Genomic DNA, 13744 nt, shown 5'->3' with positions numbered 1-13744 from the left:
AACCCCATGAACCACAGCACGCCAGGCCTCCCTGTCCATCACCAACTCCTGGAGTTCACTCAGACTCATGTCCATCAAGTCAGTGATGCCATCCAGCCATCTCATCCTCTGTCGTCCCCTTCTCCTCCTGCCCCCAATCCCTCCCAGCATCAGAGTCTTTTCCAATGAGTCAACCCTTCTCATGAGGTGGCCAAAGTACTGGAGTTTCAGCTTTAGCATCATTCCTTCCAAAGAAACCCCAGGATTGATCTCCTTCAGAATGGACTGGTTGGATCTCCTTGCAGTCCAAGGGACTCTCAAGAGTCTTCTCCAACACCACAGTTCAAAAGCATCAATTCTTCAGTACTCAGCTTTCTTCACAGTCCAACTCTCACATCCATACATGACTACTGGAAAAACCATAGCCTTGACTAGACGGACCTTAGTTGGCAAAGTAATGTCTCTGCTTTTGAATATGCTATCTAGGTTGGTCATAACTTTTCTTCCAAGGAGTAAGCGTCTTTTAATTTCATGGCTGCAGTCACCATCTGCAGTGATTTTGGAGCCCCCCAAAATAAAGTCTGACACTGTTTCCCCATCTATTTCCCATGAAGTGATGGGACCAGATGCCATGATCTTCATTTTCTGAATGTTGAGCTTTAAGCCAACTTTTTCACTCTCCTCTTTCACTTTCATCAAGAGGCTTTTTAGTTCCTCTTCACTTTCTGCCATAAGGGTGGTGTCATCTGCATATTGTTTAATCACCAGTATAAATTCTGACTTTCCTATTTTTACACAATAGCTAGTATATTTATTTCTTAAAATAGACTTTTTTGTATTGTGGTAAAATATAACATGGACATGGAACAACAGACTGGTTTCAAATAGGAAAAGGAGTACGTCAAGGCTGTATATTGTCACCCTGCTTATTTAACTTATATGCAGAGTACATCATGAGAAACGCTGGGCTGGAGGAAGCACAAGCTGGAATCAAGATTTCTGGGAGAAATATCAATAACCTCAGATATGCAGATGACACCACACTTATGGCAGAAAGTGAAGAAGAACTAAAGAGCTGACTTAAAGCTCAACATTCAGAAAACGAAGATCATGGCATCTGGTCCCATCACTCCATGGGAAATAGATGGGGAAACAGTGGAAACAGTGGCTGACTATTTTTCTGGGCTCCAAAATCACTGCAGATGGTGACTGCAGCCATGAAATTAAAAGATGCTTCTTCTTTGGAAGGAAAGTTATGACCAACCTAGACAGCATATTAAAAAGCAGAGACATTACTTTGTCAACAAAGGTCCATCTAGTCAAGGTTATGGTTTTTCCAGTAGTCATGTAAGGATGTGAGAGTTGGACTATAAAGAAAGCTGAGCACCAAAGAATTGATGTCTTTGAACTGTGGTGTTGGAGAAGACTCTTGAGAGTCCCTTGGACTGCAAGGAGATCCAACCAGTCCATCCTAAAGGAGATCAGTCCTGGGTAGTCACTGGAAGGACTGATGCTGAAGCTGAAACTCTAATACTTTGGCCACCTGATGTGAAGAGCTGACTCATTGGAAAAGACCCTGATGCTGGGAAAGATTGAGGGCAGGAGGAGAAGGGGACGACAGAGGATGAGATGGTTGGATGGCATCACCGATTCAATGGACATGAATTTGGGTGGACTCCGGGAGTAGGTGATGGACAGGGAGGCCTGGCATGCTGTGGTTTATGGGGTCACAAAGAGTTGGACATGACTGAGCTACTGAACTGAAGATATAACAATTACCATCTTAACCATTTTAAAGTATATATATAGTTTAGTGATATTAAATACATTAGCATTGTTGTGTAACCATCATCCATCCTTGTAACTCTTTTCATCTGTAAAACTAAAGCTCTATACCCATTAAACAGTAACTTCCCATTGTCCCCTCCCTCCAGCATCTGGCAACCAGCATTACACTTTCTGACTACTCTAAGTAACAGGTAGCATATTATACACACTTTTTTGAACTTGGTTTTTCACTTAACAATGTATGTTTAAAAAAAATCAATATTTAAAAAAAATAGAAGTATAGGTGATTTACAATGTTGCATTAATGTCTCCTGTGCAGCAAAGGGATTCCGTTTTACATGTATATATATTGTATATCTATATATATACACACACACACAGACACATATTCTGTCTTTCTAAAATATTCTTTTCCATTATGATTATCATAGGATATTGAATATAATTCTCTGTGCTATATAGTAGGACCTTGTTGTTTATCCATTCTATATATAAAAGCTTATATCTACTAACCGCAGCCTCCCATTCGACTTACCCCCAACCCTCTCCCCCTTGGCAACACCAATCTGTTCTCTATGTCCATGATTCTATCTCATAGAGAGGTTCATTTGCATCGTAGTTTAGATTCCACATATAAGTGACATCACATGGTAAAAGTGACATCATTCTTTTTCTGACCTACTTCACTTAGCACGAAAGTCTCTAGCTGTGTCCGTGTTGCTGCAAAATGGCTTTATTTCATTTGTATGGCTTGGTTCCATGTGTGTGCACACCACATCTTCTTTACCCGTTCACCTGCTGATGGACATTCAGGGTGTCTCCCTGTCTTGGCTATTGTGAATACTGCTGCTATGAACAAAAAGGTGCATGTATCTTTTAGAATTATTGTTTTGTCTGGACACATGTCCAGGAGTGGGCTGGCTAGATCATACAGTAATCTGTATTATCTGTATAATCACACAACGTAATTCTGTTTTCAGTTTTCTGAGGCACCTCCATACTGGTTTCCACAGTGGCTATACCAACTTACATTCCCACCAACAGTGTAGGAGATTTCCCTTTACTCCACACTCTTGCCATCAGTTATTTGTAGACTTTTTAATGATAGCTATTCTGACTGATGTGAGGTGGCACCTCATTGTAGTTTTGATTTGCATTTCTCTAATAATTAGCAATGCTGAACATCTTTTCATGTTTCATTTCAGTAGGCCATGTGCCTACTGGCCATCTGTATTTCTTTTTTTTGAGAAATGTCTGTTTAGGTCGTCTGCCCTGGGTCATCAATTGGGTTGTTTGGTCTTTTGTTGTTGAATTGTGTGAACTCTATGTGTATTTTGGAAATTAAGCACTGTTGGTTGCACTGTTTGTAAATATTTTCCCCACTCTGCTGTTTGTCTTTTCGTTTTATTGTTTCCCATAATGTGCAAAAGCTTGACTAGGTCCCACTTGTTTACTTTCGTTTTTATTTCTATTGCCTTGGGAGACTGACCTAAGAAAACACTGGCATGATTTATGTCAGAGAATGTTTTGCCTTTGATCTCTTCTAGGACGTGTATGGTGTCATGTCTTATGTCTTTAAGCCATTTTGAGTTTATTTTTGTGGTGAGAGAGTGTGTTCTAACTTCACTGATTTACCTGTGGCTGTTCAACTTTCCCAACACCACTTGCTGAAGAGACAGTCTTTTTTCCCATTGTTTATTCTTGCCTCGTTTGTCAAATATGAATTGGCCATAGGGGTGTGGGTTTATTTCTGGGCTGTCTATATTCTGTTCCATTGATCCATATGCTTAACAATGTATCTTGGAGAATTTCCATGCATTATAAATCTACAGTGTAATATTGCCACTATCTTTATAGCTGTGGATAGTGAAGGACAGGGAAGCCTGGCATGCTACGCCCGTGGGGTTGCAAAGAGTTGGGCATGACTTAGACTGAACAACAACACTGTTTTGTGTTGTGTGTCTCAACTTACTCATCCTCTGTGCTTGACATTTGGGTTGCCTCCTGTGTTTCGTCCTTATAAACAATGATGTAAAATGGCCCACTGTTTTATTTATTTACTTGTTTATTTTACCTTTTATTGGAGTATAGTTGATTTACAGTGTTGTGCTAATTTCAAATGTACAGCGTGATGAGTCATCCACTGCATATATCTACTCTTTTAGATTCTCTTACCGTATGTGGCCAGATGTTTTAAAATGAAATTGTTTTGATTTCTTTGTGCTTTGTTAAATTCAACTTACTTGGCCACCTTAATTCTTACCCTCCCACTTAAGGCTCAGACTTGGAGGTCACCGCCTCCCATTTCTGGCAGGACAGTAACCTGCCTGGGTGATGAGTTTGAATGAATTCTTCTCTCATGAGGAAAAGTGTGCCTGTCAACATGGAAGCTGCTTTGACCTTTACCTCCCTCCTCCATGCTGATTCCTGACCTCACTTTCTGTGTTGGGATGGCAGCAGCTCTTTCAGCCCCCAAACTCGTGCCCTCACATTCCAGTAGCTTCAGGACACAGCACAGCCAAGAGGGATGACGGGGTCTGGAGAGGCTGGGCAGTGCTTTTTTCTATCAGTAGGCTGTGCAGAGTGGGGGTGGGGGTGGGGCCAAGGCTCACAGGCCTTTATTCCAGCTTACTGGGCTCCATACACACTTAGAGCTGGCTCCCAGGCCCCCAGGCCCATCCTTGCCTCATTTGTACTGAATCCTGCCTGCCACTAAAGGTTGGTACCCACCAAGTGTGCAGCATCCCTCTTATGCAGAAGGCTGGGTGCCCTAAGTTCTGTGTCTCAGTGTTGATCTCAGGATGGGTTGAGTCTCCTCAAGGGTTTGCATCCTCCCAGGTCTGATCCCCCTGAATAACACCATGTCTCCTCTGTCCTCCGTGAAATGAATGAAGGAAGAGTGGCCCATCAGGGTTTTTCCATCTCTATCAGCCTCAGACGGTCCCTCTTCCCTCCTCCCTCCACCCACTCAGAGGACGCTCTGCCTTTCTTGACCCCACATCCGGCTCCTTAGGCTTAGGGACGAGCATACTGCCTCCAGTCTTTCCTCCTGGAGAAATAGGGGCCTGTGAAGCCGCCCAGCCCCTCGGAAGGGCTGACCGCAGGGCCTATGCAGGGCTGGGAGGTGGGGGTATTTTATGACCCAGAAAAGACGTTAAAGGGAGGAAATAACAAGCAGTCCAAGGAGCAGGCCATGGAGGTGCCTGTTCCCCGGGCTGGCAGGGGTGGCGTCACCGCTTCCTCCTCCGTTTCCTCCCATTGTTCCCGCCCCGCTTCCGGGAATTCTCCCGGGCGGAGGGCTGCGCGGGCGGGAGGGAGGGAGGCAGAGGAGGCTGGGCTGCTCTGTGCTCAGGGAGCCGCTGCGCTCCGGGCAGCAGCTCCCAGGTTGCACCGCCAGGCCTACGATCCCTCCAATCCCTGAATGTGGGGACCAAATTTGTCAACCAGAAAATAGTGCACGAGGCTGCAGATAAGAAAATAGTTTATTTGGGATTTTAAGAATTGCATTTCAGGGGGCTTCCCTGGTGGCTCAGTGGTAAAGAATCTGCCTGCCAATGCAGGGACACAGGGTTGGATCCCTGATCTGGGAAGATCCCACACGCCTGTGGTCACAACTACTGAGCCTGTGCTTTTAGAGCCTGGGAACCACAACTCCTGAAGCCCATGTCCTGCACCCTTGGGCCAGTGCCCCACACCCAGGGAGTAGCCCGGCTCAGGGCAACTAGAGAAAAGCTGAGCCGCAATGAAGACCCAACATTGCCAAAAATAAATAAACATTAAAATAATGTAATATGGGAGACACAAATTCAGGTACCTGTGAAAGTACTGGGAGAAAGAAGGGCTTATAAAGACAAAAAGCCTGGAGGTTGTTAAAAGTTGCCTAGAGAGAATTGTGATTGACTTTGACAATATTTGTGCTTTAAGTATTACAAGTTATTTCAGGGTAGGGGTCTGATAGATGGGTAGACTCTCACTGAGTTATTTTAGGGTAAAGGTCCCATAAATATCTTGGCTTCTGGCAGGTGTTCTGGATGACTTCATCAGGTCAAAAGGTCAGATTAAATCCAGGCCAAGCCATATATGAATCACACTTCATTAGTGACCTCCCAGCTCCACCTTATAGAGCTCTTAGCGGTACCGACTCTATTTCACAAGTTCTAGGGCAGGGTCCTCCATCTACCATCTGCCTGCTCAAGCAAGTCCCTGCTTTCTGCTGCCCTAGGTTTTCAGTGTCACATGTTACCCAGAAACTGGGTTCGCCTCTTAGTGGGTATCGAGCTGAAAGACACAACCGAGTCAAAGATAGGGAGAAGGAAGGATTTATTTCTTGCAGCAAGTAAGGAGAACATAGCGAACGTTACCCAAAGCAGTGTCTCCCCAAACAGCAGAACTGGAGAAGTTTTAAGCTAAGGGTATATGCATATTCATGAAAGGGTTTGGGCAGTAGACAGAGTCCAAGTTTTAGTTGATTGAAGGACTGAGGGTCAGAGAAGGTCAACATCATTATCCCTTATTTTCTAGCTGACCCAGTTGTTGCTGTTATTTAATCTCTATGTTGTGTCTGACTCTTTTGCAACCCCATGGACTGTAGCCCGCCGGGCTCCTCTGTCCACGAAATTTCTCAGGCAAGAATACCGGAGTGGATTGCCATTTCCTTCTTCAGGGGATCTTTCCAACGCAGAGATCGAACTTGTGTCTCCTGCTTGGCAGGTGAATTCTTTACCATGAGTGCCCAGGAGTGGTATTTAAACTCTACAAAACGGCTCAAGAATGTGCATTAAGCTAGTCTTTACCATTGAAATACAACTGGGAGTCTTTACAACTGATTTATTTTTGTTATTATTACTTTCACCTGGTAAGCTTGTCCTTGTGTTTTCTTAAGATCATTATTATTGAGACTTGTTCAAAAACAAGTTCTGTGGCCAGGCTTAGATCATCAAATGACTTAAGCCCCAAATGGCTTCTGTTGTGTCAAGAAAGCCAGTCCTCGTTCTCTTTCTCCCAGGGACCCTGTCTGCTTTCAGCATGGATTCCTGGTTCCTTACACTTACTCTCTGGTGTTCTTGACATCGCTCTGGTTGTGAGAACACTTCAGTCAACACACCGGAGACAGGGGCCTTCCCCTTGCTGACTCTGGGGTGGAGACACTCCAGGAGGCCTGCCTTCGTGAGCGATGGCACAAGCCTGCTCTGCAAAGGAGTATAACACAAACTGTTGCAGGAAGGAGGACCGCTTCCAGGGCCCAGTAGTGGGCTCTTGTCTAACACTTGGAAATGAACTGTCCCAGGAGACGCGTGCTGACGAAGCAGGAGATTTTACTGGGAAGGGCTCCCGGGTGGAGAGCAGCAGGGTGAGGGAGCCCAGGGGAACTGCTCTGCTACATGGCTCGTGCTCCCGGGCTTTCCCCGGTTGTCTCTGGCTGACCTGTCTGACTAGGGTCCTTCCTGATGGTGACGTTTGCATCCTTCAGCCAAGGTGGAGTCCATGGGAAGGATTCTGGGAAGTTGAAAGGACATATGGACTGGCATCTCCCCTCTTTTGACTTTTCTCTAGTCTTCTGGTTGGTGGTGTTCCTTACCAGGACCTCCTGTTTTGTAAGCTAGCTCGTGCCAAGTGGTTACTGTCAGGCCTGGCCAGGGTAAGTTGGTTTCAGTCAGTGGTTCCCCCAACAAAACCAGTCTGAGTTCTAGAAAATGTGATTCCTAGCATCCTGAGAGGTTTTAGAACTCTGGAATGAGTATTAGCAAACTCCTCTCCCTTCAGCTCTGTTGAAAGACAAAATTGAACCAAGTAAATCTGAAGATCTAATTGGTTCTATTCAATAACTCATGAATCGACTGGGCTTCCCTGGTGGCTCAGATGGTAAAGAGTCCGCCTGCAATGCAGGAGACCTGGCTTTCATCCCTGGGTTGGGAAGATCCCCTGGAGAAGGGAATGGCTACCCACTCCAGTATTCTTGTATGGAGAATTCCATGGACAGAGGAGCCTGGGAGGTCATGGGGTCACAAAGAGCCGGACACGACTGAGTGTCCAATACTTTCACAACGACTCATGAATTTAGAGCAACTAGAAAGGTGCTCCAAGGGGTTGTACAAAATGGAAAGTTTTATAGGCAGAAGGTGGGTGGGGCAAGAAGATATTAACAAAAGAAAATAAAGGGTTATTTTTAAGCCAGGACATCAACTTTCTGGAAGTTGAGAAGGGATCAGGCAAGGGTTTATCATGCTGATTACCTCATCTTCCACTGGCTGGGGTGGGGGTGGGGTGGAGAGGGCCCACTTGACAGAGGTCCACTTTGGTGCTTGACCAGAATATTCCAGACTGGCCTATTAAGGTTACGTTTCTGGGAAAAGTTGAAACTGCAATTAGACCCATAATTAAATCTAGGTTTGGTACTATGGGCTTTAGCATGAGTGACACCATTTTGGGCTTGTGGTTTTCTTTTTTACAGCATCTTCTGTAAAGAAATGTTAGAAAAATTGGTCTTGAGTAAATATCAGGCTGGGCTTTCCCAGTGGCTCAGTGGTGAAGAATCCGCCTGCAATGCAGGAGCCGCATGAGTTGTGGGTTTGATCCTTGAGCTGCGAGGATCCCCTGTGGGAGGGCATGGCAACCCACTCCAGTGTCCTTGCCTGGAGAATCCCATGGACAGAGGAGACTGGCGGGCTACAGTCCATAGGTTCACAAAGGGTCAGACACAGCTGAAGCTGTTTAGCACGTACACGCGCATGTATGTGCCAGGGTTATTGCCTTGCTAACAAAGAAACTTGCAAAGCAGCTAAGAGTCTGCTGGTTCCAAGAGGGATGGAGATAAAGGAATTTTGTTGCCAAGAAACTTACAGAAACAGCTAGTTTTTAAATTTATTTTTATCACGACAAAACATACATAACAAAACTTGCCACTTAACCGCTTTGATGTCCAGTGGTGTTAAGCGCATTCACAGTTTGTGCAGCCATCGCCATTATCCATCTCCAGACCTTTTCATCTTCCTCAGACTGAAACTCTGTACCCCCTAAATAGTGACTGCCTCTTCCCTCATCCCCCGCCCCACATAACGTCTAGTCTGCTTTCTGTCCCTATGAGTTTAACCCCTCTAGGTCACCATGCAATATTTGTCTTTTTGTGTCTGTCTTAGTTCACTTGGCACACTATCTCCCAGATTCATCCATGTTGTAGCAAGGGTCAGACTTTTCCTCCTCTTTAAGACTCAGTAATATTCCATTGTGTACCTTTACCACATTTTATTCATCTATTCATCTGTTGTTACACACTTGGGTTGCTTCCACCTTTTGGCAATTGTGAATACCGCTGTTATGAACCTGGGTGTACAAGTATCTCTTTGAGCGCCTGATTTAAATTCTTTGGGGTATTTACTCAGACGCGGAGTTGCTACATCACATGGTAATTCTATGTTTAACTTTTTGAGGTGTTTTCCATAGTTGCTGCATTGTTTTTGATTCCAACCAATGTTTCAATTTCTCACCACAAGGGTTTCAGTTTCTCAACATCCTTGCCAACATTTGTTGTTTTCTATTTCTTTTTTTTTTTAACTCTTTATTTTATATTGAACTGCAGCCGATTAACAATGTTGTGGTGGTTTCAGGTGGACAGCAAAGGGACTCAGCCAAACATGCACATGTCTCCCTTCTCTGTTTCTTGATAGTAGTGGTGAATGTGAAGTGCTGCGTCGTTGTGAACAGCCAGTTTGAACAATTAGTTAATTAGGTCAAGATGGAAGTTTTATTTCATGAGTCATAAAAATTCATCTTCAAATCAGTTGTTGTAGACACCAGAAAAATGGAGGTCCCAGATAACAGGTGTGCTACTTACCCATCAGGAAAAAAATTATGAAGCAGATGATGAAAGTACATCTGTGACTGGTCGTTCACGTCCTGACAGTAAGGTGCAGGAATCATGGCCAAGTTCGGTGCAGACACGGCCGCAGTTCTGACTGATAGAGGCCACTTGCTGCTCTGATTTCCTTACTGCTGCAGAACACCCTTTGCTCACTTTTTGGCTTAGAGACACAACCTTTTCCCTTGGCCCCCTTTGAAGGGTCCCTTCACTGGTCATCAAAGGACGACCTTCTCTTTCCTAAGAGACCCTCCATTTATGGGCCCTCTCCCCTTGGCCTCGCATGTGTGGGTGATAGTCCTGGGCCTCTTTGGGAGTGGGGCAGACTTCCCCGCTCCAACTGTCCTCTCTCCCTGTCCCTGGAGATAGGAGGGTCTGTGTGTTTGCCCTTCACCCTCCTTACTGGCCCAGCTCAGGGACACTAGGTGGAAGGTCTGTGTAGTAGCAGGTCAGGAGAGCTGCGGAGGGAGGGGCTGCTCTGGTGGACTGTTTAGGTCTGGTGGGTAGGACAGCCCAGGCACGTGGGGTAGTGAGGTTGGGCCTCTAGGGAGGGGCAGAAGGGGTCAAAGTTGACCTTGGGGGAAAGGAAAGCATCTCTTATTCTTCTGGTGCCCAGAGAGGGGCCTGGCCTTCCAGGCCTGGTGATGGGGTAACCGCAGCAGACTGCCAGGGAAGTCCTGAGGGCTCCTAGGTGTTCTAGGCAGATCAGCCTGTCCATGGGTTGTCTGAGAGGTGGCAGTGGTGAAGGGTATTTGGGAGAAGAACTGGGGTGCATTTGGCTGCTTTTTGACTTTCTACTTTTCTCTCTTCTCAGGTTCCTGGGGGAAGCCAACATCCCCCTCCGGGAAGTCCTCGCCACCCCCAGCCTGTCTGCCAGCTTCAATGCCCCACTGCTGGACACCAAGAAGCAGCCCACAGGGGTAAGTGTCCACTGGCCTCTGTATTCGGCTGGTTTCTGTCAGAGGCCTTGCTCTCTGACCCCAGTCATGTGTCAAGGTCCAGCCCCCAGCACCCAGGCCTAGCCCACCCTGATTGAAGCTCTGGGTGCCCAGGAGGGGCCCAAGGGTGGCTAGGATAGGAGGGGCAGAAGAGGGAGCTGGGCCCCACCAGCAGGGCTCCAGCCAGCCTTGCCTCACACCAGTGTGCCTCGGGTCACCTCCTGGGATTGGTGTTTCACTGGAAACCTGGTGCCTTCCGAAGCTTCCTGGCGGCCTTGCTTACAGCGCCCCAATCTTCCTGGTAGTCCTTCCTTAGCGTCCAGGCCCTTCTCCAGGTCTGGAATAGCTGAGTCATCTGGGTCACAGATCACAGCAGGAGGGAGGCAGACATCCCCCTCCCCTGCCCGCCGGGACCTGTCAGACCCCCTTCCTGTCCTCCATTGTTCTTCCTGTTCCTCCCCCAGCTTTTCAAGTGTTCTCCTAGCCCTCCCAGACAATTCCCAGCCCTCATCCCCAGCCTTCCGTTATTTTTAGTGAGCTAAATATACCCTGCGGGGTCCTTTCTTTGTGGTCAGTAGAATTCCTGACCTTTCCTCTGAGTCAGCCCCACCTCCCAGGATGCACTGGGGAGTCTATCGATTTGGAAATACTTCCTCTCCGTGGGGTCCTGGGGAGTCTCTCAGAGTGTGGCCACCTTGCCGGGTGGAGTGTGTGTGTGTGTGTTTGAGGCTGGGGGCTCTTGGCTGGCTTGGTGAATCAGGAAGTGGCTGGTCTGGGCAGAGCTCTAGAGAGTGGAAGCACTGCTTGGAACTGGGAGCTGGAGGAAGAGAGTGAGCGACTGAAGTCACGTGGTGAATCGGCGTCCAGATGGGGACATGAATCAGGGGGTGTGTCTCCCGACTCTCAGCGGTTGAAGGGACTTGAGTGGACTCTGGGGTCACTGCCTTTCTGATGCTGGAGTTTTCCCCAACTGTGTCTCAGGCTCCTCAAGGCTGGGATTCTTCTCTGATGGGGAAATGTCTCTTAGAGAATCCATCCCTTTCTCGACAGTGCTCACTGGTAGAACATTCTGGTCCGTGCAGGGTGTATCGCCTGCTGAATCCCTTTTGTCCTCCCTTGGAGCTCTTCAGGAAGAGCTCTAGGGCTTCTGAGACTTCTGAGCTGCCCCTTCCAGGGGTCCTGAAGATGGCCAGGGCAGGCTCCGGAGACGCAGAGCACTGATGGAGGAGTCAAGGAGGGCATCGAGGCAGCAGGGGACACAGGTGCTTGGAGTCAGGGGATCTGCCTGGTGCTTTTCCCCTGCTCTCAGGGATGGGGGTTGCCCACTTTGCCATGTGTCAGGCCCCCAGTGCCTCCAACCAGAGTCTTTCGCTTCCTGACTGAGCTGCTCAAACCTCTCTTCTCTCACACCCTCTATGCATCTGTGACATTGGTGTTTTCTGCCAGCCTGCCCGCCCCTGCTCCCCTCCAGGCTCAAAGGCCCCCCAGCCCCTGAGACACCGACCATGGGGCTGAGCCTGGCTGTGACTCCCCGGCTGCCTCACCTCTCCTCCTCTCGCTGTGGTCTGGCACTCTGTCTGCACTTCCCAAGCAGCAGCAAGGAGCTGACTGCCTTCTCTTCCCTGAGTTGGGACTCCTGGCTGTTTGTGGAGCTTGCCACTCTGTCCCAGACCATGTCTCCAAGAAGGGGTGTGAGAGCCAGAAGGTGACGGGTGGGAGTGGAACACGGGGTCCGGGAGGTGGGGTAAATTAGGTTCCTGGACCCACCTCCAATGTGTGTGTGTGTGGAGGCTTCTCCATGCCAATGCAATGCCTGGGTACCAGCTGGGTAGCAGTGATTCAACTCAGTTCTGACGCCATCTACCTGGCTGTAGCAGCAGATCCTGCAGGTTAAGGGCTCAGGCCTGCCCCCGCCGCCTTTCAGATACTAGTGGCAAGTCCAGGCTGTTATCTGTGCTTCTAACCAACTGGCTATAGATCAGAGGTTCCTAGGACCTCCTCCTCAGGTTCAGGGACTTTGCCAGAGTGGCTTACAGAACTCAGGGAAACATTTTACTTGCTAGATTATGGGTTTATTATAAAAGGATATATCTAAGGAATAGCCAGACAGAAGAGACACCCAGGGCAAGGTCTGGGGAAGAGCACAAAGCTTCATGCTCTCTCCAGGAGCACCATGCTCCCCAGTGTCCACCCAGAAGCTCCCTGATTCACATCCTTTCGGGGTTTCATCGCATAGCCATGATTGATTAAATCACTGGCCATCAGTGATTGATTCAACCTCCAGCCCCCCTCTCATCCTTGGAGGTTAGGGACAGGACTGAAGTTACAACCCTCCAGTCACAGGTTTGGTCCTCCTGGCAATCAGCTCCATCCTCAGATGAGGTCCAGAAGTCACCGTATTAATATAACAAGAGATACTGTTGTTACTTTCAACAGTTAGGAAATTCCAAGAGTTTGGGGAGCTGTAAGCCAGGCGGTGTGGACAAAGACCAACTGTATATGAAAAATATACTTTGGTCGTCTCAATGACCCAATATATGTCTTATAAATCACAGTATAGCCTGGGACCTCCTTCCCTTCAGCCCAGGAGGTGGCTCTGGCCTGTGGAGAGGGTCTGGGACCAACCTCTAGCCCCTGTGATAGAGCTGAGTTCCGTGGCAGCCCCAGGCAGGTCCCGACACCCCCTGAACTGGGACTCCCCACCCTGGGCCACAGAGCAGGGAATGTGGTCAGAGGGACGCAGAGCCCCGTCAGCAGCTGTGGATTCTCACTGGTCATTTTCTGAGGTCGATTTCTGGGCTGAGTCTGGTGGGCAGAGCTTGCCAGGCATCCCCAGTTAGCTGTGGCTCAGATGATCTCAGAAGGCCAGAGGAAGCTGCTGATGGTGTGATGGGAGATTGTGATGCTGACTGTGGGATCCTTAGGAAACCAGCAGGACTGAGGAAGAGGAGGAGGGGCCTGCAGTGGGCTGGCCTGTGGGCTCCACCTGCCTGTCATTCCCACCCTAGTCCCTTCAGATGTGGCACACTGGGCTGCGTGCCATGAGAAGATGCCAACTTCATTCAGACGCCTCTAGCCTGAAGTGGAGGACACTACCTTTATCTTGGGGGAGTCTCCAGGCCCACGAGGGCGCTGGACACACATGAAGGGAAGCAACAAATGTGTTTCGAGAGCAGCGTACTGA

The 13744-nt window shown here is 48.1% G+C and overlaps 1 protein-coding gene across 22 annotated transcripts in view; it reads left to right on the top strand.

Moving 5' to 3' along the window:
* The window catches only part of DYSF (dysferlin), a 224180-nt gene that overhangs the window by 41228 nt on the left and 169208 nt on the right, over positions 1 to 13744 (top strand). For all 22 annotated transcript variants that reach the window (XR_008200104.1, XM_052647718.1, XM_052647736.1 and 19 more), the window contains exon 4: positions 10437 to 10542. Coding sequence is in view for 21 of the 22 variants with exons in the window: in XM_052647718.1 (XP_052503678.1) it covers positions 10437 to 10542 (106 nt within the window). In the remaining variant the exon portion in view is untranslated. The remainder of the gene's footprint in view (positions 1 to 10436; positions 10543 to 13744) is intronic.

Source organism: Budorcas taxicolor, chromosome 11 (assembly GCF_023091745.1).
Source record: "Budorcas taxicolor isolate Tak-1 chromosome 11, Takin1.1, whole genome shotgun sequence".
Classification (NCBI taxonomy): Eukaryota; Metazoa; Chordata; class Mammalia; order Artiodactyla; family Bovidae; genus Budorcas; species Budorcas taxicolor.
This window is presented reverse-complemented; position numbering and strand designations above follow the sequence as displayed.